This window comes from Panthera leo, chromosome B2 (assembly GCF_018350215.1).
Source record: "Panthera leo isolate Ple1 chromosome B2, P.leo_Ple1_pat1.1, whole genome shotgun sequence".
Lineage (NCBI taxonomy): Eukaryota > Metazoa > Chordata > Mammalia > Carnivora > Felidae > Panthera > Panthera leo.
This window is the reverse complement of record NC_056683.1, coordinates 114,316,023-114,341,342: the sequence shown is the minus strand read 5'-3', so window position 1 is coordinate 114,341,342 and position 25,320 is coordinate 114,316,023. Positions and strand designations below refer to the sequence as shown.

The 25,320-nt window shown below is 37.6% G+C and overlaps 1 protein-coding gene across 3 annotated transcripts in view; it reads left to right on the top strand.

Moving 5' to 3' along the window:
- Positions 1–25,320, top strand: part of SOGA3 (SOGA family member 3) — a 61,995-nt gene that overhangs the window by 5,798 nt on the left and 30,877 nt on the right. For all 3 annotated transcript variants that reach the window (XM_042939783.1, XM_042939784.1, XM_042939782.1), the window contains exon 4: positions 831–989. In XM_042939783.1, the coding sequence (XP_042795717.1) occupies positions 831–989 (159 nt within the window). The remainder of the gene's footprint in view (positions 1–830; positions 990–25,320) is intronic.

The following is a 25,320-nucleotide window of genomic DNA, read 5'->3' as shown; positions in this document are numbered from 1 at the left end:
TCCAAGATAATCTCAAAACAAAAGGCAAAAATGTACACTGTAATCAAAAAACAAAAACAAAAACTTAATCTCAAGGACTGACATATTTCTTAAAAGTAAGCACCTGACATTATAGGATTAAAATTCAGGCCCCACTCCTACTAGAAAACTTTGTTTTCTAGTTTTTTAAAAAAACTCCTTAATGTTTACTCATTTTTGAGAGAGAGAGAAAGAGCAGGGGAGGTGCAGAGAGAGAGGAATACACAGAATCCAAAGCAGGCTCCAGACTCTGAGCTGTCAGCCCAGAGCCCCCCACTCGGGGCTCAAACTCAGGGACTGCGAGATCATGACTTGAGCTGAAGTCAGACACTTAACTGACTAAACCACCCAGGCACCCCCGTTTTCCAGTATTTAAAATGAGTGATAATGGAAACATCTTGTTTTGTTGTAGAATTAGAGGAGATATGTGAAATTTCTATACACATGATAAAGCATGATTGAACATCTATTACCATGGTGTAGTGTAGAGGTTGAGGAAACAGAGTGGAGAGCCAGACTACTTGACCACTTGTTAGCTGTGTGACCTTGAGCGTATTACTTCACATCTCTGAGACTCACTTTCCTCACCTGTGAAATAGGAATAATAATAGTACTTATCTCATGGGATTGTTGTGAGGGTTAAATAATTTATATATGTGAATGACTTATATGTAAAGCATCTGGAAAGATGCCTGGTATAGCATAGAAACTATTTGTGTATTGGCTTTTAGTACTTTTAATGTGAGTATAAGTTTAGCTCACTTATTGTACTGTCTTTAACTATATTTTATTGTTAAAACTCTTCAATTTAGGTTGCAAAGGATGTATCTGTGAGACTTCACCATGAATTGGAAAATGTAGAAGAAAAGCGAACCACAACAGAAGATGAAAACGAAAAACTGAGGCAACAGCTTATAGAAGTTGAGATTGCAAAACAAGCTTTACAGAATGAACTGGAAAAAATGAAGGAGGTTAGTATTTGATTATCTCATGGTATGCAACATATATATTTAGCTCTTTTTTTTTTTTTAAGTTTATTTAATTTTGAGAGGGGGAGAGAGAAAATGTGAGCAGGGGAGGGGGAAGGATCCATGAGATCATGACCTGACCCAAAATCAAGAGTGGGACGCCTAACCAACTGAGCCACCCAGGTGCCCCCATATATATGTAGTTCTTTACAAAAGAATCCCCAGGACTAAAATGACTGTTAAAATAATTCTGTTTTTTAATGATTATAGAACAGTTCATTGTTCTCACCCAATATGCTAACAGATACATGATTTCATACTAATTAATAATTAGCAAAGGAAAACTGACCTCAGGCCTGCCTTTTGTGTGAAATATATGAGCTCTGACTGTGGTTTCATCCTGTCATCCAAATTTGTGTTAAAGAAATTACACAGCTATACCAGACACGCAGGATGTCAAAAGTATGAAGGACTAAGCCTTGTGTCAGTTGAGAGGAAGAACTGGTCCTGTGATTATTAATGAGTTCATAGAACCACAGACTTTTGGGGTAAAAAGACCATAAAAAACCATTGAATCAAATTGAGTCAAATCATTGCTTCCATCCTCTTTATAACAAAGCCCCCAAATGATCTAATGCTTAAAACATCTCTTGCGACTAACCTTTAAGATCTTTTGCAGTATCCAATTCTGTCACAGCGTATCTCTGTTTAAAGGTTTTCTGTTTTGAGTTGAAATCTATTTCATTGTAACCTTAGCCAATTCATCTTAGTTCTTTCTCTTTGGTATAGAAGAGTCAAGAGTTCTCTTCCACATTAGGTATTTGAAGTTTCTACCATGTTTCTCCTAGATCTTCTCAAAGAACAAAACTAGTATCAAAGGAAATAAATCGGAGGAGAAAAGACACAGAAAAGATTTATCAAGAAGTAATTAGCTTTGTGATTAGTAGCAATTTGAATTAAAATAATATTATTTGAAAACCATCTGAGAATGCAGTGCATTTGTGGAAGCTATTATTGAGCATTAGCTGATACACATGTGGTCCTCTGGACATTTTCCTCTGCTTAACTGTGCAGAATTTAAATGAAAATCCGAATCTTTCCATGGACTAAATGAGATATTGCACCTTTCATTGTTATGCTTATGTCAAAATGGTATAAATATATATTTACCATGTAACAGTGAAAATAATCAAGTCTGCTTAAGGTGTCAAGGGCACGCCTGCGTGGCTCAGTCGGTTAAATGACATACTCTTGATCATCTTGGCTAAAGCCATGATCTCACGGGTTTGTGGGATCGAGTCCTGAGTCAGACTCTGTGCTGACAGTGAGAAGCCTGCTTGAGATTCTCTCTCTCCCTCTCTCACTGCCCCTTCTTTCCCCATCTCTCTCTCTAAAGACATAAACTTAAATAAAATATGTCAGGAATTTGTAGAAGATGGTTTCAGTGGGGTAAACTATTTTGCGATCTAAGTTTCTACTTGTTATATTATCCTGATTTTAAACATTTTTTAACATGACAAATTAGGGAAAAACTATTTTAATGATATATAATTCTTGGTTAATGCCTAAGGATGGCTGTATGCTCCAGTATGGATGCTGGGAGCCATGTGACTATCTTCACCAATAACCAATGGGGCGATTTTAAAAGGTTTCTAACTTGCCTCAGTTTATTCAGTTGTAAAATGTTGTTTTAATGATTCTCAACATCTCCTGAAGCTATCATGACTTTTATCATCAAATCCAGAACATTATCTTTAAAGAGTAGCATAGATTTTTTTTCCTGAAGTTAAGAGATCAAATATGAAATTATATATGTACAAGTATATGTTTCTTAAACAATAATGTAGAGTTGAAGTGTGTCAAAAAATGAAAGTTTAATTTGCAGGAAAAAAAATGAAGTAGGTGACTATGTGAGTTTGCTAGGGCTACTGTAACAAAACACCACGACACGTTGTGTGGTATAAACAATAGAAATTTGTTTTCCTCACTGTTTTGGAAGCTGAAAGTCCAAAATCAAGGTGTAGGTAGGGTTTACTCCTTCTGAAGGCTGTGTGGAAAGGATCTGTTCCAGGCCTGTCTCCTTGTAGATGGCCATCTTTATGTTCACACTGCATTCTCCCTATATCTATGTCCAAGTTTCCCTTTTCTGGATGCCAGTCGTTGTAGATTATGGCCTACCTAATTTTAGGTTGTACGTTGTAGATTGATTGCTTCTGTAAAACCCTATCTCCAAATAAGGTCACATTCTGATATACTTAGGGTTACAGCTTCAGCATGTGAATTGAGGAGATACAATTCAACCATAGCAATTAAACAAAGGAAAGAGAAAGTTCTTTCTTCTTATAGGAAAGCAAAGAGAAAGTTCATTGTCAGTTCCATTAGGCTTCAAGTCAGAACAAACTTCATTTGATTACTAAGTATAAAAGAGAAATACTTTATGATTTGATATCATGTAAATGGCTTTTAGTGAAGATCTGGAAAGTTGGATTTAAGAATGGTATAAGAGCTTTCTGATTTTATTCCGCTTCCAGAAAAGGGGGAAATGCCTATAGACTGCTGTCCATTAGCCAGACAGATGGGACCTCTTCCATTGTAAATAAAGCCAAAATAATCTGGCTACCAAGGAGAAGGACTGGAACCTGAGAATGTCCTCAGGAAAATCATTATAAAAATACATTTCCTTGATTCTGTTCCCTACGCCCTTCCCTATAACTATTTCCTCCTTCAGGGCTCTAACTCTGATTTGGGAAAACAGTCTTACAGCACCAAGCAATGTGGGTATAAGTTCATGCCAAAAAGGAAACTCACATTCTCTTGGAGTTATAAAAGCCAAACTCCAATCCCTAATTGGAAACTACAACAATAAAAGTATAAGGAATGTAGGAACATATATTCAGGATGTCAGCATTTAAAGTAACCTTTTATTAAAGAGATGGGCTCTAAACTAGCATTCCCAGTTTGAGAAGGTGGGTGGCAGTCAGGAAAACATAGAAACAGAGAGGAAGGACAAGAGAGTGGAAGATAAATATCTGGGGGATTCTAAATGTAATAAAGGAAAAATGGAAAGTATCCTGGCAGGAAAGTTCTGTAATCATTTATCTGAGGTTGACATTCATAGTGTCTAGAAAAGTGTCAGGAATAGAAAAGGTAGTTTTATTTGGAAATCAAAAATGTTTCATTAAAATGAGATGTTTGTAACGGTAACTTTGTTATCTGCCAAGAAGATGAATATTGAAACTGAGTTTCAGTAATAAGTGGCTCACTTTGTGGGGTAGGAGGTGTGAGTTTGAAGCCTAACTTGGCCTTGTATAACTGTGACAGCTTCAGTTAATCATCTGCTTCCTTGGTTGTAAAATGAAAACATATTCAAGTCCTTGGATAGGGTTAACCACACAACTGTCATCCCTTTGTGGCATTCTAATCAGTGGAGAAAATAGAATCAGGCCAAGCTTTGCATTATGAAGAAAAGACAAAAGTTATGGAGTAAATTATAAAATGGTAAGTAGGATATACTTAAGAGAAGCAATCCTCTAACTCCCAGTTTTTAGTTTCTTATATGGAGTCATATAGATGTTGAACTGCGCAATTGGGACCAATAGGCCATCTGCTGGAGTTTGGAAACCATTTACTAAGAGTTTAATTGGCTTCAAGGGTTTTGACCAATTGCTCTCAAGGCTAGTGGTTGCACAAGGTCCTGTGCACCTGCTCACATCCATCTGCTTATCTTCTTCCTCTGAGAGTATGGAGTAGGCACTGGGGGGTAAGAAGAGTTGTGTAGAGGCAGGATAGACATAATTAGTTGAGTCTACTGCAACTCATTGCTTGTATTGAAACAGTTGGTTGTCTGCCAGCTGCAAACAAGAGGGACCTCTTAGGATACTGCCTTAGAATCTTAATGGTATTTTCATCCGATTACAAAACATTGATTGCTACTAGCTCTATGCTTTCTTGCAGTAGAAAAATGCCTTTCTTTTATATAACCTGGCAAAAATGATGGTCTTTCAGCATCACAAACACTCAGACACTGGTTTTTGCAAAAGTTTTTTCATGGAAACTATGAATAGCTTGCAGTTTGAATTCCTGGACAGGTTAATGTACAAATAGCATAAAAGGAAGGATATGGAGAAAGCTCTGTGTGGCATGGGTCTCTGCTACAGTTAATGGGAGGTCACTGTCCTTCATGAAGTCCTTCTGCTGTAGGAAGAAACTTTGCTTTGAGAGCTTTGAAACACTGTTCTCTTCAGAAGGGAGGGGTCTTCTCACGTCACCTTTAAGATCTGACACTTGGAAAAGCATTGATGACAGACATTTGAGGGAAAGAATAACCAGTAGAGACCTTTGAAGATGGAAAGGAAGGAAGACTAACTGAGATAATGATGACAAATGTTTATTTTATCTTTTTACTTTAAGAATCTATACTCTTTGTAATGTTTTGTCCCTTAACCTCATGCAAGTCTTAAAATAATCTTCTTAACTTTTCCTGGTCTTTGCTCTAGAGGGCTCTTAACTTGCCTACTGCAATAGCACTATCTATCTTGGGACGTTTATTTTCTGTGCACTTGGTTAATATATCCTATCTATTACAATGAACTCTCATTCTAGAACACAAAAATAATTGGTACCATAAATTTCAACAGTAGCCTCTCTCTCTCTCTCTCTCTCTCTTTCTCTCTCTCTCTCTCTCTCTTTTTGAAAAGAATATGTCTGCTCAGACTCTCTTTACGGACAGAACACTTTAATAAACAAATGCTTGTCTTGCACATTTACCATTGCCTATTTATTTTCTTATATAAAATAATGAATTGAGTATAACTTTACTTGGTTTTGATAGGGCATGTTTATCTAAGTTATAAAGTGCAAAAAAAAAAAAAAAAGCTGGGTGATAAATCAGCAAAGATGCAGCCCTTTAAGGGGGAATTTCTTTGGCATTCAAATATTTTTCCCCTGGTTCTGTGAGTTATAATTTGAAAAATAGAAGAACAGTCATTGACCTTTTTAAATGAAATTACCATAAATATTTTTAAATGTGTCAATTAAACACTATTACTTTAGTCACATCTTTTCAGAGGTGGTAGTTTGTTGAATAACACAGGAATGAATAATACAGACTAACTTAAAAGCAAAAAATAATATGCCAGGTAAACAGAGGAAAGTTCGTTTTCCAGGTTACTGTATGTCGTGACTGTATTTTCAAAGTCGTATTTATTTAGGAATCATAAACTCCGTTGGATTTTTTTTTTCATGAAATTGCATATGCAGCTGTATGCACAGTGAAGTGATTCCCAGGACTCGGTCCTATGTAAATGGCTCTTTTCTCTCACCCAGATGCCAGGCTCCCAGCAAAAGCAAAGTAGTATACACAGATAAGAAAATCAATGTTGGTGGAGTATTTTGTGAAACATACAGAACTTTTATTGTAAACTTCAAATTTCTGTATATTTATGTGAAGAGCACAAGGGCTTCAAAGCTTGGAAAGTAAAGGTTCTTCCTACAGCGAGTTTGTGTGTTGGCTAGAATTTTGCACTTCATATTCTTGAAACAGTAGGGCACTGTATGAATATAAATCTTACCTAATTAGGCATCTCCTTTTGGTTACGTATTAGGTTCCCATTTCAAATATCTATTAATTTCAATGTTTGCAATGGCATGGCTTCACAGAAAATGTTCAATAAATGCATGTTGAAATGTTTGTTGCATTTGCTGATAAACCATATTGATGAGAGCTAAGTCTCCAGCCGTGGACTCTGCCAGTTTAACAGGGGTCCTGGGGCTCTAGGCTGGACTTTGAGTGATCTGCATGTAAGAGATGAGCAGCTTATGTATGTTTAAATATCTCCATGGGGCTACTTTACCTACACAGGTATTAAAGAGTTGTTCACCTCTCTGACTTCTTTCCCCCACCTACCTTAAAAAGGAATTTGAAATGGTTCTCAAAAAATCATAACTGTTGCAATCAGGGTTTAAAATTTTGCTCAAGTAAGAATTCTGGGAAGATGAGGAAACTCTTACTCCAAGAGGTATGCATTGCTGGGAAACAGCTCTGAGTTTAAGAGCAATCAAGGCAGGGAGAGAGATATTGAAAGTAATTCTTTCCTAACTGTGACTGGATATGGAGGCAATACCAAGTTTCATAGCAGGTCTTCAGAGCAATCATGAACAAAATTAATCATAAACAGACCTCACAGGACAACCAGTGGATGGCTGAGCCTTCATAACAACTGTCAATTTTCATTTATAGAATCAATAAACTAAGAATTATAGTTTTGCAGAAAATAAAATTTAGAGATCTTGTCATTAGCTGTGAATTTGAGTGTGGCTTGTTAGAAAGCACATATGTCATGAAGTCTAGAAACTGACTTTGAAACCCACTTCCCATACCCTGTGACTTTGAGCAAATATCTTGAAATTTATAGGCTTCGGTTTCTTTTTTCATAAATGTTGAACAAGAACTATGGCTCAGAAACAAGGCTTTTTTTGTGGGGCTTAGTATAATACAAACACGCTACAAAGGAGCTCCAGCCTCACCCTGCTTCCAGAACTAGAGATCTCTTGATACTGTTATCTCTTAGAAACTTCTAGTCCTCTACCATGCTTCTCCCAAACCCCAGTAATTCCCCAGAAACAACAAGTCTTCCCTAAAACAAGGTCTTATAGGTTTCTCAGGATGGGGAATGATTACAGGGGCTCAAAAACGACGGTACAACTCTGACACCCTAGACCTCAGCTCTGCATCTGACTTCTGTATCCTTTGGTGAGACAATATGAAATGCCGCTTTAGAGAGTAAGAGAAGGCTGCAGGTCTTGTCATTCCCAAACTATTTGCTTTAAATCTTCAGTGTTGGGATAGTCAATTTAGCAGTTAATTTGACTGGAGAACTAAGGAAAATTACCCCAGGGCCGCCTCTACCATTGATGAGTGCCAATCACTGTGCCAGATATTGTAGGTATAGTTATGTTGCTAATAGTTTCATTTTAGAGATAAACACTCAAAGCTCAACAAGGCTAATAGCACTAGTAAGCTGGCACGGTCCATACTGATCCCCCTGCCTCCAAGCCCATGGTCTCCATCGGCTAGTGCTGCACAACTGCACTATTGGGACTCAGAGTCCCCTCCGCATAGCCACTTCTATCGTCCTGACCCACAAATGACATGCCTTCTTTAGAGACCTCAATTCTCCTAGAATCTCTAAGTCCTGAATCTCTAGCACACATTTAGAAAATGCATGGAGCAAGGACTTCCAAGGTATCTAAAGGGAAACTCTATTTTATCCGAAAGAAAGGAAGTCTTTGGAGAGAACAAAGAAACTGGGACCATCGGTCTAAAAAATGTGTTTTCAGGTCTGTTGATGCTGTCTCTTCTTTTTATAGACTTAATACATGTGTTATTTCAGATAAGTCACTTAATAGCTGACTCTCAATTTAATCACCTCTTAAAGGAAAATAAATGTTTTCCCTAGGCAACCCATTCACAAGGACAACAGAAGATAATATGTGTGGCGTGCTTTATAAACCGTAAGGTCGTGTGGACATCAGATGTTCTTGTTATCACATAGTTCTAGATGAGCTGATTAAAACTTAACTCTGCGAGAGAATGTTTAAATCCATGAGAGTGAAATTTTGGATTTACCCAAGAGTCTAATTCTTTTACAGTGGGCTTAGAAACACTTTTCCTTTCTCTTTCCCCATGAATGTGTATGACCGTGAAGTTCCCCTTTATAGGTCACTTCACTGTAGAGCCATTCTAACTTCTATGTATCCTGTTCTGTCTTCCACAAGACATGTCCTTAGTCCTTACTGCTTCACCATCCAGGACCTTACATTTGCAGGGGTCTCAAGGGAGGTGCAAACAATGCAGTTACACTGTCTGCCCCTGCACTCGCCAACGGGACTGACCACTGATTTGTCTGGATAAATGCCTCTCCTACCTTTGCTGCTCTATAAATATTTTTCTTACAGAGAAACATCTTAGCAGAGAGAGGAGGGCTATTGTATTCAGGTTCAAGATACTTTAGATTGCTTTGTGTGTTTTAGTGACTCCAACAGCTAAATTCTATGCTCTCGGAATTTAAGAACTGTATTTCTATTTAATTCACACACAAAGACTGTTATAGATAGAAAAACTGTAAATGCTTGGCCAAGAGAAGAGGTGTTTAGGAAGATATGATTGCTGTCGAGGAGCTCGTCTTTAGCTCTTAAATTAGAATTTACTCGGTTCCTTTGTTTTCCAATACTTGTGTTACATTGGAGTAAATATACCATGCAATTTTGCTGTATATTAGGAAGTATTTTCCAAATTGAAAATTCAGTTATATCTTGAAGATTTTAGACTTCATTGCATTTTAATGGAAATACAATCACTTATTTGATGTCTCCATTCTAATTCCATTTTTACATTTCAGGGTCAGTTAAACTGATCTTTATCCAGATGGTAAATGACATTTGAAGATGACATTTAAAGATGTCATTTAGCTTCTCTCCTGACATTTTCCATTTTATACTTATATATTTCACTTAATGGGGTCATTTATATTCAGCGTGATTCAACTCAGAACTGCTTAAAATTAAAAATTCAAAGTATTCTATATTCATCTGCTGGCTAGCTCAGTTATTTCCAATTTGTCTAGCCACTTAATCATGGTGGTAAGTGGTTAATAAAATTAACTACATTATTTTTTCTTTCCTTCACAAAGTAAGCGTTCTTACCATTACATTGGCCAGCAACCTTGAATAATAGCAGAAATAACTAGACAGCCCAATTGATTACTGTATTCAAGTGCATAATGAGTGGCTAATATGTTGGTATGTGGTTGTATCCACCACGCCCTCGCATATAGAAGAAAAGATTTTCATTGAACTTTATCAAATGGTAGCCACCTGTGTGTATTCAAGACGATCTGTTTTATGTAAAGTATTGTTTTTCAAGGATAAAATACAGCTTTCAGGTTCATTTCTTTAGAGACATGGCTACATTTAAAATAGAATAATTATGTTCTACAATGATTTGGAAGGTAGTTATTCTGTTTTTACTTCCACTAGTATTAACCCTAAGGGTTTTTTGAGGTTGGTTTTTTTTTTTTTTTTTTTTTTTTTTTTTTGGTAATACATGTATGATTCTCAATTTTCTCAACTACTAAAATCAAGAATAAAATAAGGAATTAAGAGTTATTTCAGTTAGCCCAACCCCTTGGATTACTGTCTGATCTTTGTTACCATAAGATTATAAGATAAGATCGTTACTATTATTTATTGTTACAGTATATAGTTTGAATTTAAAGAATGTCTTTTGCTTCATATGTAATTCAAACAATATACATTCAGTTTCAATACTTAACTATCAATGATTTTAAACTACAACTAAATTTCTGAAACCTCAGTTTTAAATAATCTTTAATTGATTAGGTAATGACCTTGAATTTTTTTTAAAAGGAAAAGGAAAAGTTTGTAGAGGTTATACTTTTTCTGAGTTTTTGTACTTTTGAAAAGAGCCTTTGTGCTTTTGACCTCACACAGGAATGACAAGATGGCATTACTGAGTCAAATTTTTTTCTTTTCACATCATATACTCTGCTCCATTATCTTCTGGCATTTGTTTTGGAGTGAAGAAATATGAGACTAGTCTGACTTTGATTCCTTTGTGGGTCAGATTGTTTTCTCTCTACATATTTATGGATATTTTGTCTTTACCCTTTCTATCAATCAGGATCCTCCGGTAGATGGATCATGTAAATAAGATTACTCACAGTGGTGTGGGCAGGATTAAGGGAACATGCTCTTAATTTGGGCTGGTGAGGCATTCAGAGAAGACTGGCAACACATAGAAATCATCACCACCTCTAGATATAAAAATGCTGCCAAGGAAATGATGTTACAGGGGCTTGTGTAAGCTGGAACTGTGGAGGAGGGGCTACCCGGTGGGAGTTGTCCTCTGGAGGGTTCTCAGCAAGATATGGTGTTGACAAAGTGAGGGAGTGAGGAGAGATACTGTGAACTATCTCTCCTCCTACCCTCATTGCTCAGCATTTCTGCCAGTGCCTTCTATTGGCCAAACTCAACCAGAAGGCATGTGGCAGGGAAGAGAACCTGGGCAGAAATATATGCAGAGGGCAGCCTCCTGAAGCACAGAGCAGGACAGAGAAGGGGCAAGAATGAGTCTGGATAGCTAAGGAGAATAACCAGTTCAAAATTATTGCCGGGACATATCTAGGTGATGGTCTTTGTGGACTCTTTAATCTGAAAATTGACATTTATTAATTATCTCAGAGGAGCGTTCGTGTAGTATAGGCTTGTCAATCACACATACTCTATTTTCTCTCCTTCACATTTTCTTCACTTTGTGCCCCTTATGACTATCTTCTCATTCATTCACCTTCTCTTTGTCCTTTTAACCTGTGTCCTTGGACAATTTCTCAAGTTTGTTCTCAGTATCAGGGAGTTAATTTTCTGGTATGTCAGTCGTGCTGTTTGAAGACTCCAGTGCAAAATTTGATTCTTGCATTGAAGCTGAGTGTTCTCTGTGAGGTTTCTTATTCCCAACACCTTCCTATTTTTCAGATCTTAATCTCCCCTATCATCTTCTATTTTTAGTTTATAGAGGCCATGTTCATTATCTTATCAAGGATACAATATTCCTAAAGCTATCTTCTGTTTTCCAGAGTAGTTTTTAGACATATACTTTTTGGGTTTTCCCCCCTTTCTCTTTAACTGAATACCTTTCTCTTAGCTTCCCCAGTATATTTTATTGTATACAGCTTTATTGAAATGTAATTTACATACCATAAATTCATTTTAGGTATAGAATTTAATGCTTTTTAGCAAATGTGCAGGGTTGTGGATCCATCTCCATAAGACAATTTTAGAACATTTCTATTGCTCCCAAAAAGATCTATAGTGCTCACTTGCAGTCACCTCCTGTTCTCACTTCTAACCGCAATCAAGCACTAATCTGTTTTCTAAATCTATAGCCTTGTATTCTCTGAATATTTCATACAACTGTAATCATACAAGTTTTGGCCCTTTGTATCTGGCTTCTTTCACTTAGCCTAATGTTTTTTAGGCTTACACATACCTTGTAATGTATATCAGTACTTTATTCCTTTTTTACTTCCAAATAATATTTGAATATGCATATATACATACACCACATTTTGTTTATCCATTCATCAGTCGAGGGACATGAGTTTTTTCCCCCCATTTTTATGAATAATGCTACTGTGAACATTCACATAAAAGTTTTTGTGTGGACCTGTGTTTTGGTTTCTCTTGGGTAGGTATCTAAGAGAATTTATGGGTCATACGATGCAGTTACACTAAACTTTTTAAAGAAACTGCCAAACTGTTTTCCAAAGTGGCTGCATCATTTTACATTCTTACCTGCAAAGGAGGAGGGTTCAATTTGGCAACACCCTGGCCAACTCTTATTGTCTATCTTTTTTGTTACAGCTCTTCTTTTGAGGTTTATTTACGTGGCATGTCTTTGTGGCTTAAATTTGTGTTTCTCTAATAATGTTGAACATCTTTTCCTGTGCTTATGTTCCATTCATGTATCATCTTTTGTGTAATATCCATTCAATTTTTGGTTCATTTTAATTGGATTGTTTGTCTACTTATTCTTGAGTTTTAATATAAACTTCATATATTCTGGGTACAAGTCTTGTATCAGATGTGTGATTTGCAATGTTTTCTGTGTCGCTTGTCTTTTCACTTTCTTTATGATGCCATCTGCAGTGCAAAAGGTTTTTATTTTGATGAAGTCCAACTTATGAAAGTTTTTCTTATATCATTTATGCTTTTCATGTTATATCTAAGAAATCTCTGTCTAACCTGCAGGAAAATGACTACTGTTTTTCTAAGAGTTTTACTACTTTTGGCTATTACATTCAGCCTATGATCCATTTTGAGTTAACTCTTGTGTATGGTGTGAGTTAGGCATCTGAATTCATCTTTTTGCATGCGGATCTCCAATTGCCCCAGCACCGTTTGTTGAAAGATCCTTTCTCCACTGAAATGCCTTTGTCCAATGCACTTTTATCTCTTTTTCCACTTCTTTTTCCTTTTAGAAAATATCGTTGAATGTCAAACTTTCTTTTTTTTTTTTAATTTTTTTTTTTAACGTTTATTTATTTTTGAGACCGAGAGAGACAGAGCATGAACGGGGGAGGGGCAGAGAGAGGGAGACACAGAATCCGAAACAGGCTCCAGGCTCTGAGCTGTCAGCACAGAGCCTGACGCGAGGCTCGAACTCACGGACCGTGAGATCATGACCTGAGCCGAAGTCGGCCGCTTAACTGACGGAGCCACTCAGGCGCCCCTCAAACATTCTTTTTAAATTCAGTGTTGGCTCCAGCTACTCACTGTGCAATTTTTGCTTTGTTCCTCTCACTGCTCGCTTTCAGACCCAGAGTTATAGCACAACTTGATATGCACAGCCCTAACCCAACGTCTGATGGCTGGTAGACATCTATCTAGTTCTGGCCTTTTCTGAAGGAATATGAGAAACTCTACTACTGTAGCACTCAGGCATGTTATGAGGAAAATTTGAATCTTAGAAAAATTTGAAGCATCTTGTAGTTGTTCTTTTCTTACCTTTAGTATGTGAAAAATAACAAACCCCAATTTGGGTGTTCCCAAGGCTTTTCTGCCTGTGTTTCTACCCGTGAAGACCTGAGTAAGAAAAGAATATATCTGGGGCGCCTGGGTGGCTCAGTTGGTTGGGTGGCTGACCTCAGCTCAGGTCATGACCTCTCGGTCGGTGAATTGGAGCCCCGAGTTGGGCTCTGTGCTGACAGCTTGGAGCCTGGAGCCTGCTTCAGGTTCTGTGTCTCCCTGTCTCTCTGCACCTCCCCCACTCGCACTCTGTCTCTCTCTCAAAAAAAAAAAAATTATTTTTTTTAAAAAAAAGAAAAGAATATATCTAATGATTCATTGCCCAATTAATCATCTAGCTCTTTCCCTGCTAGAGTATTGGAGTATTGCAGTTTTAACAGCCTGAGAGCTGCTGATTGCAAATGAGCCGAGCTCTTTCTCCAGATACATGATAAAGCAGTACCTGTGCAATATCTATGCATGTGCTGGGGCAAGTAGGGTTGGGATGTAGAAGTGCTGGCTGGCTAGTTGTCTGTTTTTTAATAACTTTTTGAGGCATGTTTGTTACATGTCATATAATCATGTTTTTTACATGTCATATAATCAACCCATTCCAACTATGCAATTCAGTGATCTTTAAGTAAATTTTCCAAGGCATGCAATTACTACAATAAATTAGTTTTAGAACATTTTCATTACCTCATAATATCTCTCATACCCACTTACTGTTAAACCCCATCCTTCCCTCCCTCTTGCGACTCCAGACAACCATGAATCTGCTTCCTATATCTATTGATTTGCCCCTTCTAGACATTTCATATAAATGGAATCATACAATATATGCCTATTACATCCGGCTTTCACTTCACGTAATGTTTTTGAGATTCATCCATGTCATATCATGTATCAGTAGTTCATTCCTCTTTACTTTTTAAAGTTTGTTTACTTACTTTGAGGGAGGGACAGAGGGTGTGAGACAGAGAGAAAGGTAAGGGCAGAGGGAGAGGGAGACAGAGAATCACAAGCAGCCTCCGCACTATCAGCACAGAGCCTGATGCGGGGCTCGAACTCGAAACTGTGAGAACATGACCTGAGCAGAAACCAAGAGTCAGACGCTTAACTGACTGAGCCACCCAGACGTACCATTCCTTTTTTAAAAAATTTGCTGAATAGTATTGTATTGTATTGTATGGACACCATATTTTATTTATCCATTCACCAGTAGGTGCACATTTGGGTTGAGCTATTATGAATAATGCTTCTAGAATATTCTTGTGTAAATCCTTATGTGAAGACACGTTTTCATTCCTCTTGGGTATATACCTGAAAGTGGAATTGCTGAGTCATATGGCAAACTTGTGTTTAACCTTTTAAGAAACAGGGATGTTTGGTTTTGATTGGTCTGCATTTCCAGTTCTGTTTCAGACAGTAAACGTTACACATAGATACATTATGTTTCTTTGTTGAATTCCACTGATGCTACTGTTGAAGGAAATTTTTCTCAGATTCTGGAAAATGCTTGACTGTTAACCTCAGTTACCAGTGTTACTGCATCTATATTTTTATCTTTGTGTTCAAGTATATCTTAGTAGAGAGAAAGTGATAAATTTGTGTTATATTTGGCCAAAATTCTTTTTTTTAATGTTTTATTTATTTTTGAGAGAGAGAGAAAGAGAGAGGGAAGAGGAGGGTCTGAAGTAGGCCCCATGCTGACAGCAGATAGCACGATGTGGGGCTCAAACCCATGGGCTTGAACCCATGAACCCCAAGATCATGAACTGAGCCAAAGTCAGCCACTTAACCAACTGAGCCACCCAGGCACCCTTATATTCACCCTAAATTCTTTCTAATTGACCAGCAATGTAAATGGTAAGTTTTCTTTAAAAAATAATACCTAAGGGAGCACTTAGTCTGTTAAGCATCCGCCTGTGGCTCAGATCATGATCTCACAGTTCGTGGGTTCAAGCCCCGCATTGGGCTCTGTGCTGACAGCTCGGAGCCTGGAGCCTGCTTTGGATTCTGTATCTCCCTCTCTCTCTCTGCCCCTCCCCCACTTGTGCTGCCTCTCTCTCTCTCTCTCTCTCAAAACTAAAGAAATAAACATGAGAAAAAAGAGAGTTAAAAAATAATAATACCTTAAGAAATGAATCTGGTTCATCTGTGATTCCTATCCATAACTTCCTTAATATATGGAATATTTTATTTTTATTCCATTTATATCTCATGCTCTTATATTCATGTGTGTATTCCCCTTAGGTAGGTACTTATTTATTATTTATAAAGGCACTACTATGTGTGTAGCTGTTAAGTTGTTCTCATGTCTAAAAAAGATGCATGTCCACATGTGTATATCCTTTAGGATTATATCAAGGGACTAAGTAGATTTACTTAGCCTAGAATATGGTCCTTATTTTTGTTCAAATTCAAATTTCAGAAATCTAATGATTGTCCATTTATTCCAAAATTACTTTAAAATGAACTAATTTGGTCAAATACAATACAGTTCCAAAGGATATTACAGTACCTCTTAATATGAAGTAAAAGCAGATTGTAACATTTCAATGAGTATGTGTTCTCTAGTGATGTCTATAATAGGTTTCAAATTGTATGGTATATAGATAGAAGTTGCAGAGATTCTGTTTGTCCCTGTGTTTTATAATCCACTGAGCAGTGTTTAAGATATGCTGAAATTCCTTCCAGGGCCTAAAACACATACGTATATACACATGTATGTTCCAACACATATATACATATATTCACATATGCACATAGATATGCACACATACTCATACTCGTTTGCTCTATGAATGTGAACATACACATAAACACAAAACACACTCCATGGATGTATTATTTGATTTTAAGAGCTTGGGTTCAGTTTTTTCCTTATATCTATTGATTTGCCTTTTCTAGGCATTTCATATAAATGGAATCTTACAATATATGTCTATTATGTCTGGCTTCGGATGAAGCTTTTTAAAACATACTCTGTGGTTTTTTTTATTAAACCAATTACTTCTGCCCTTACTTTCTCTGTCCTTAAAAATGGAAAAGGGCCAGTTCCCAGAAATAGTTCATTGTCACTGAATTAAACCATGGAAACAAGATTTTTCTTTTAATCAATTTAAGAGTTGCAGACAAAACTCTTGTAATCATACTTTATTCATGATTTTTATTTTCTTGGCACATCAGAGAGACTATAAAGACTGTGATTGTCATGCTTTAGTCATAAATATTTTCATGTTTTCATAAATTCGTTAAAAGAAATTAACTCAGTCTTCTTTTTTTTAAACTTAGTCTTTCTTCTTATGCCATTTGTTTTCACATTATTTCAACTATGTCATAAATACCTATTATACTCTAAAACATATCTAAGTGGAATCCTCCTTAGTAGCAATCAAGAAAGATACAGGCAGGGGCCCCTGGGTGGCTCAGTTGGTTAAGCAGCCGACTTCGGCTCACGTCATGATCTCGCGGTCCGTGAGTTCGAGCCCCGGGTCAGGCTCTGTGCTGACAGCTCAGAGCCTGGAGCCTGTTTCAGATTCTGTGTCTTCCTCTCTCTGACCCTCCCCCATTCATGCTCTGTCTCTCTGTGTCTCAAAAATAAATAAACGTTAAAAAAATTTAAAAAAAAGATACAGGCAAAGACAATCAGAATGATGTCGACATAAGAGAGTGCACATTAATAAGATGAAATTTATATGAATAAATGTGGAGGTCCTATAATGTGATTTTTTTTTTAATTTACACAAATACAAAAGGATAGAAATATAGCTATTTACACAAAAAGAGGCGAAGGGAGTTTCATTGACCAAAAGCTATGTATGAGACCATGTCATATGATGAATGCTTAAAAGAACTGGGGAGTGGGGCGCCTGGGTGGCTCAGTCGGTTAAGCGTCCAACTTTGGCTCAGGTCATGATCTCGTGGTTTGTGGGTTTGAGCCCCACATGGGGCTCTGTGCTGACAGCTCAGAGTCAGGAGCCTACTTTAGATTCTGTGACTCCCTCTCTCTCTGCCCCTCCCCCGCTCACACTCTGTCTCTCTCTCTCAAAAAAAAAAAAAAGAAACATGAAAAAAAAAAGAACTGGAGAGTGTGTTTATATATGTATATGTATATATATATACATGTATATATATATATATATATATACGTATATATGTGTGTGTATATATATGTATATACATGTGGTATTTATGTATGTGTATATATATATATATATATACACATACATAGATACATACACACACACAGACACACATAGAGTAAAATCTTGGATTGCAAGTAACTTGTTCTGCGAGTGTTCTGCAACTAGCAAACATTTCTAATAAATTTTAACTTGATAAACAAGCCATGTCTTTTAATACAAGTAGTACATGAGGCCAAACATCACATGATCACAACTGAACAAATGGTTCTTGAAATTCACTTTGATATACAAGTGCTTTGGATTACAATCATGTTTCTGGAATGAATTATGCTCGCACACCAAGGTTTTACTGAATATGTATAACCTGAAGAAGAAAATACTTGACATGTGATCACTCTCTTCTAATGTTTGAAGGGATTTAATATAGAAGGAAAGGTAGATTTATTCTTTGAATCACTTTAAGTCATTTTTAATTTAAGTAGATTTGGGATCAAAATACAGACATTTTATCCATCAGAGCCATTTGTAAAGGGATTGGGTGACTTACCACATGTAGAAGCCCAGCTCCTGCAAAAGCACAAGAAAAGTCTAGGTGGTATATAAAGGATTCCTGTAGGATGTTGAATGGAAGATGGCTTTTCTTAGTCACCTTTCACATATGTGACGTTAGTGGTCCAGGTCCACTGCTGCTGGAGGGCCAAACAGGTTATATAAATGAGGGAAGCTGCTTTGTTAAGAGTGATGGAGCAAACTGGATATTGTATGTCTTAGTATTTAGTTCCAACCCGAGGATGTCATGCCATAATCAGACCTAACTTTACCAGACCTTCAGATTTTTCAAGCACAACTGGAGATCTTGATTTTTAAAATGTAAATTGTCCACATTTTAAAAATTGGCAACTAATTCCAAAATTTTTAAGGCACAACTATGGGCTGTCACCTTTTAACCTAGTGTAGGAATTATTCCATAAATTTATATCTCCTCCTTTTCAGTACATTTCAGGAATGATGGAGAATTCTGACCTTTAAAATTTCATCATAAAATATCTTAAATGTGTAGAAAGAATCATTTTAAAGTACCTAAGTACTCACCCCTTAGCATCCTGCCACTTCAGTGGCAATTGTAATGCACTTTCTGCATATTTCTCACAAGATTCTGAACAAAATCTTCTGTATTAATAAGGTAGAAGCTATTGAGACACCATATAAAAAAGAGAGGACAAATCATCATTTCAACTTATAAATGCTGGCTGCAGGTTTCCCCCCTTCGGGTCATTATAGAAAAGGCCATAAAAACCTGCTACCACTACAGAGCCATAATTTTCTAAATGCATTTTAGCTGCCAAATGCAATGGTGCTTAGAAATCAATTCATGAGCTATAGCAAATTAGAAGTGAATATAAAGCTTTGTATTTGCTGAAGATATTCATAGCTTAGTAAGTATACTAAGTAAGTATACTATATTGTGGATTATGGGTTCAAGGCATAAAATAATTTTTTAACAAGTATTATTTCAAAAGTGATTAACCAGGCTTTCAGATTTAAAAAAATAAACTCAACCTGGAAAGCTTTGTGTCCTAAATCTATTGCTTGTGTGAGACTTTCTGAGGCATTTGCATGGCTCCTATCCAAGTGTAATATATGATACGAATAGCAGAGAAGCATTGATTATTATGTTGTCTGCTTTTTAAAAGCAAGCTGGTCTTACTTTGGGATCAGTTTACTATCATAATTTGGAAGACCCACTAACAACCTATACCCTGCTCCAAAAGAGGGTTTCTACAATGATGTGAGAGTTTCTTATATTGGAAACTCTCTTGGGGCGCCTGGGTGGCTCAGTCGGTTGAGCGTCCGACTTCGGCTCAGGTCATGATCTCGCGGTCCGTGAGTTCAAGCCCCGCGTCGGGCTCTGTGCTGACTGCTCAGAGCCTGGAGCCTGTTTCAGATTCTGTGTCTCCTTCTCTCTCTGACCCTCCCCCGTTCATGCTCTGTCTCTCTCTGTCTCAAAAATAAATAAACGTTAAAAAAAAAAAAAAGAAACTCTCAACAGTAGCCTTGAGCCCCTTGGGGGTCCTACAGTAGCTCAGAGAATACAAAGACTAAGTCTTTCTAAGGATCCAGAGGTTGTTTTGATCATATGGTATGAAGCACACAATGGATAACAAGCAGTTATTGGTTCTATGTCCAACGTGGGCTTGAACTCACGACTCTGAGATTAAAGGTTGCATGCTCTACCGACTGAGCCAGCTAGGTGCCCTTATTGTGTCCAAACCTAACTTTTAAAAGGGATATTTTTCCAAAAAAAGTTTTTTATAAGACCCAACTATTACAATATGAACTCCAGCTTCCTTCCAAGTTCACTTCCTCTGGTTCTATAGTAACCACATCCCATTAAATAATGAACCTTCATTTCTCTCTCTCTCTCTCTCTCTCTCTCTCTCTCCCTAATATTTCTGGGATTAAATTCAAAATTAATTTTCTGGGATTAAATTCAATATTTTGCTCTTCAAGTTACTGGCTGCTTACCTGAATTTCACTGTACTTACTAATCATGGAAAGTGAGTTCCAATGTAAAAACATTGAAGCACTATTAGCAAGCAATATGCTAGGAAAAAAGCAGAAGAGTTCCAAAGTAATTATTCGTACCAAACAATGACTTTCATGAAAGAAAGATACTGTGCAGCTCTAGAGCCATTCAAAGCCATGTGGCCCTGAGATAATCCTGATTCTTAAAAAGACAAAAAGATTCAAATGTTTCTCTTTCATTGGTATCCTGGCTTCCTAGCATGCTCTACAAAGTTCACTCATTAGTATTCCCTAGCAATAAAGAATTTATACAACTCTCTAGTCAACCTGACCTTGCTGTAGATATCTACCTTAGCACAAAGGGAGAAAGGTGAAGGAGTCAAGGAAAGGAAAACTTAGTGGATTCCTTTACTTAAAAATAAAATAACTAAGACAAATCTGGTACTGGTTTAAGGTTTTACAGCAAGAAAAGGAGCTTTTCCAGCTTTTAAAAGTGTTCATTTAGGCATTCACTGGAGGTAAAAAAAAATGAACAACAGCAACAACAACAAAAAAAACCACAAGGTTTGGAAGCTTCATAACTCGGAAGATAGGAATGGGCTTGTAGGATAGAAAAGGAGATGACCTCCTGGCAGAAGAAGGTTGATTTATTCCTGCAGAACTGGGGCTCCGCCTCCATGATATACACTTCTGTATGCCAGATCTGCCTCTCCACCTCTGTGACACGTACCTCTGTGTCAACATGCAGAAGGGGATCACTATCTTTCCTAAGAATGAAAAGTGCACAGCTTTTTAAATTTATTAGTATCTTATAGGAACAAATTCCGGATTTGAACTGTTGATCAGTTTCCTTTTCTGAATCTTCCAAGGTTGTTTCTTGGAATAAATGAATTACTGGTTTCTTTCTTTTACTCTCTTCTCCATTCTGTTCTTTTCTGAATTCTGGTCTTCTTAACTAACAAGCATTAGAAATTTGCAAAATCTAATCCTTACGTTACAATTAAGGATTGTCTGGGTACAGCTTCCTTTATATGCTTTATGTTTCTATTCTGTAAATTGGCTTAAGTAGAAAGTCTTTTAAAATTAAAGTTATTTTCTTCCCATGCCTGGGAAAGCTATACAAACAAAAGAACAAACAATTTGATAAAACTTTAGTTTTAGTGGAATTGACAGATATATTTAAGAAACCTAGATCTAGGGAAGCACTGTAAATGTTATACATCACATCTTCCTTAAAAGGAAGAATAAAAGCTAAGTTCAAATGGAAAAAATACTTCAAAAATGTGCCGAGCCAGACTGTGTAATAAACTTGACTGTTAGGATGAACTTTATTAGCTTTTAACTCCTATCACACCTTTGGTGCTAATTGAACACCTACTTTTATCAAAAGAAGCATCTGCAGTATAGAACTGAAAGGTGGCCTTTTATAACAATTTATTTAAAGCTCAGTTTTATTAAAAAATACTTTATGGAATCAAAATATTGTCAAAGGCAGGGGAAAAATAAAAACAAGGAAAGTACATTGAGCTTTATTAGTTCCTGTGTTTGATAACCCACTTCTACTCTTTTTCTTGACTTTTTACATGGGCCATTTGCTCTTCTGGAATTTGAATAAGGGATTTTTTTTTTTCTTTCATAAATATCAACTGGGACTTTTTCAATTCCAATGGTGAAACATGGTTGAAAAACGTATCCACTTTTGCTTTGTAACCATTTAGTGGCTTAAAACAACAGTCATTTATTTACATAATTCTATGGTCCTCTATATGGATTATTGTGGTCTCAGTTGGGTCCTGGCATTTACTTTTGGCCAGCTGTCAGCTCAGAGGCTCTGCATCTGGAAGTTTGCTGACTATCGTCCAGGTCAGTGGGAATAACTAAGCCATGTGACTCTTTCCGTCCAGCAAACTATTCCACCCAGGCTTATCACATGGGGCAGCGTGTGTCCAAGACACAGTGAGCAGAGTGTGCAAGCGTCTCTTGAGGGTAGCGTCAGCGTCACCTCTCCTACCACATTTTACTCCCGCCATATTTTATTACTCCAAACAAGTCCCAAGTCCAGCCCTGTTTGAAGAGCCGCGGAGAGAGTCTCTGCCTCTTAATGGGGCACATTGCAAATGGACTGCCTACTGGAAAGGGAGAAATACAACTAGTTTTGTGAACACTCTTACTGTGGAAAACCTAATCACTAATGTAAGTCTTAAGTCTAACGTATAATAGACAGTGGTTGGAACCCAAAGGTTAGGTGCCTTTATGCCGATAATTTCCTGACTATTTTTTGTAAACCCTTGGTGAGTTAGATAACACGGAAAATAACTTAGTTCACATCAGAATATTCACATTGGTGAATATTGGTGAATATTGGTGAATATTCACCTTGGTGTTTCTCCAAGGTGAGGAAAAGGGAAAGAGTGGGAGAGTCATTGACTTGGTCCTTCCATGAGTGAGAGCAAAGAGAAGGCACTTTAGAAAGCAACTTGGAGAAGAGTCTCTGTGACCTGGGCTTGAAGCCAAGGCTCTGGAGACTTTGAAGGTCAGCACCAGAACACAAACTGTGTGAGAGGAGCTGCTGAGTAGAAACCACAAAATCGGCCACAAAACCAAAGAATGTTGGTATCAGGTATCCTTTACAAATGAATTTGAGAGCCAAAATCTTAATTTTTGACACTGGGGAAAGTGGGATTGGTAAAAATCAAGAAAAATATTAGAGCGCCGTGAAGGTATATCGTATGTCCCATTTTAAATACTTTTCAGCTCATCATTTTTGCTCTTTAGGTTTTTTCTATTGAAAAGTTTTATTTTTATAAACTTTAAATGGAACTTTGGACTTTTATTTCTTTGTTTTAACCTTCCACCAACTTCTTGGATTCGAATGCTTCAAAAACAAATGTGTAAGAAACCAGGTCTAAGTGGTGGTCTCTGCATTCAGTTGATACTGTCTGAGCAACTACTTCATTCCAGGTATATTTCTAAGAGCCGGAGCTGTAAGGAACAACACATAGTTCCTGCGTGGGTGGAGCTCATGTTGCAGGATGAGGAGATAGGCATGAATCGAATACACAAGTCAGATGGTGAAAGGAGCTATGAAGAAAAATAAAGCGAGGTTAGGACGACAAGCAGTGCATGGAGCAAGAAACTAGAGGAGGTATTTTGTATGGAGTTATTTGTTGTTTTGTATGCAATCGTAGAGGAAGGACTCTGATTAGGGACCCCGAAGGAGTTGCTGGGGTGGATATGGGAGTGTAGGAAGGAAGAGTGCTTGTAGGCAGAGGAAAGGCCCCTCTTTGGAGCATGCTTGGCATGTCTGAGGAACCGCAAGGACGTTGGTGACACTAGGGCAAGGAAAGCAGGGGAGGAGAGTGGCGGCAGATGAGGCCGAAGAGCTTGTTTGGAGGAGGTGACGGAGGGTCTGCGTGGAGCAGAACAGTGATTCTCAGAGCACACTGTACTCACCGTGGGAACTTTGGGGAAAAAAAAAAAAATGCCTGAGCCTAACAGTGAAATGTTTTAATTGGTCTTGGTTGAAGTCTGGTGAAGTCTTTTTAAAACATTACTGGGATAAATCCAGTGTGTAATTGAGGTCTCCTGTGCCTTAGTAAAGCATGGCTCTGATACTGAGTGAGGTGGAAAACTGCTGGAAGATTTTGCACAGAATGGCACGACGGGATAATCCTAGCTCGCTTCCTTCACCCACATTCCTTTTGGGCCCCAAGATCCTGTCTTCATATAGAGCTTGGGATCCTGCTTCATCCTTTTAAGGGAGGTGGTGGAGAATGTTTGTGAGCAAGATCTCTGGGCACTCTTGCCAGCCTATCCTCTGCCAGACTCTCTGGTAGGCATCCAGGATATAATAGGATGGAAGGAGGGAAGACTTCTAGAGCCTCTCCTGTTCCCCTTCAAAACGGAATGAAGCCTGTTTTAGTCCATTTCAGCTGCTATAACAAAGCACCACATACTGGGTGGCTTATAAACAACAGAAATTTATTTCTCACAGTTCTGGATCCTGGAAGTCTGATATCAGGATGCCTGCATGGCCAGGTGAGGGCCCTCTTCTAGGTTGCAGACTTGTATACTCACTGGACAGAAAGGACTGGGGTGCTCTCTGAGTCTCTTTTGGTAAGGGCAATAATCCCATCCATGACCCATCCATCCCCTTATGACCTAAGCACCTCCCAAAGGCCCCATCTCCAAATGCCATCACATTGGACATGAGGATTTCAAGATAAGAATTTGGATGGGGGCGGGGGGGGGGGGAACGTAAACATTCAGACCCTAGCAAAGCAAAGTTCCTGCTTCTTTCAGTTTTCCCCCAGTCTTAAATTGGTAATCCCCATTTCTCCTTCCCAATGTTGCCCTAAGTCGCAATATTTATAGGACAACTGTGAGAATCAATGAGTGTGTATGTCACTTCTGGTGACTCCTATGTTAAAAATAGAAAAACACATTGATTGTGTGTAATGTATGTAAACTAGTGCCCCAAGCCCATGCAGCAGTGGTGGAATAGCATAGAGAAGAATATGCTTAGAAATAATATAATCCTGTACTTTTCTTCCTTTGGAGGAACATTGTAACGTCATTGTTCAGAACAAGAGCTCTGAAGCTGGATAACTTACCTCGGGATTCAACCACTTACTAGCTGATGATTTTTCCTTGGTGTGCTTCAGATAATGGTGCCAAACTCCTAAGACGGTTGCAAGATCAAATGAGTACTTACATACTAAGCAATTAGAAATGTGCACAGCAGACATTTAGTACTCATAAATACTAGATATTAATACAGTTATGGTTTCCTTCTTGATTTCATCACTGTACAAATGGATCTCTTTAATTTTATCAAATACATAGGAGACTTTTATATATACTCTGTCTTTCGGTGCCATTTCAGACAGGTTGTGTAATCGCTGAGATGCTACCTATTAAGAAGCGGACCAAATTTCAGCTGAGGAAAAAGGGCAGTGTCAAAACAAACAATTGTTTGTTTAGAACACAAACAACCCATTTTATATAATTGCTGTGCCAACATATTTTTTGGGAAAAAGTCTTGAATTCCTGGCCTTCACATGGATAAAAAGAAC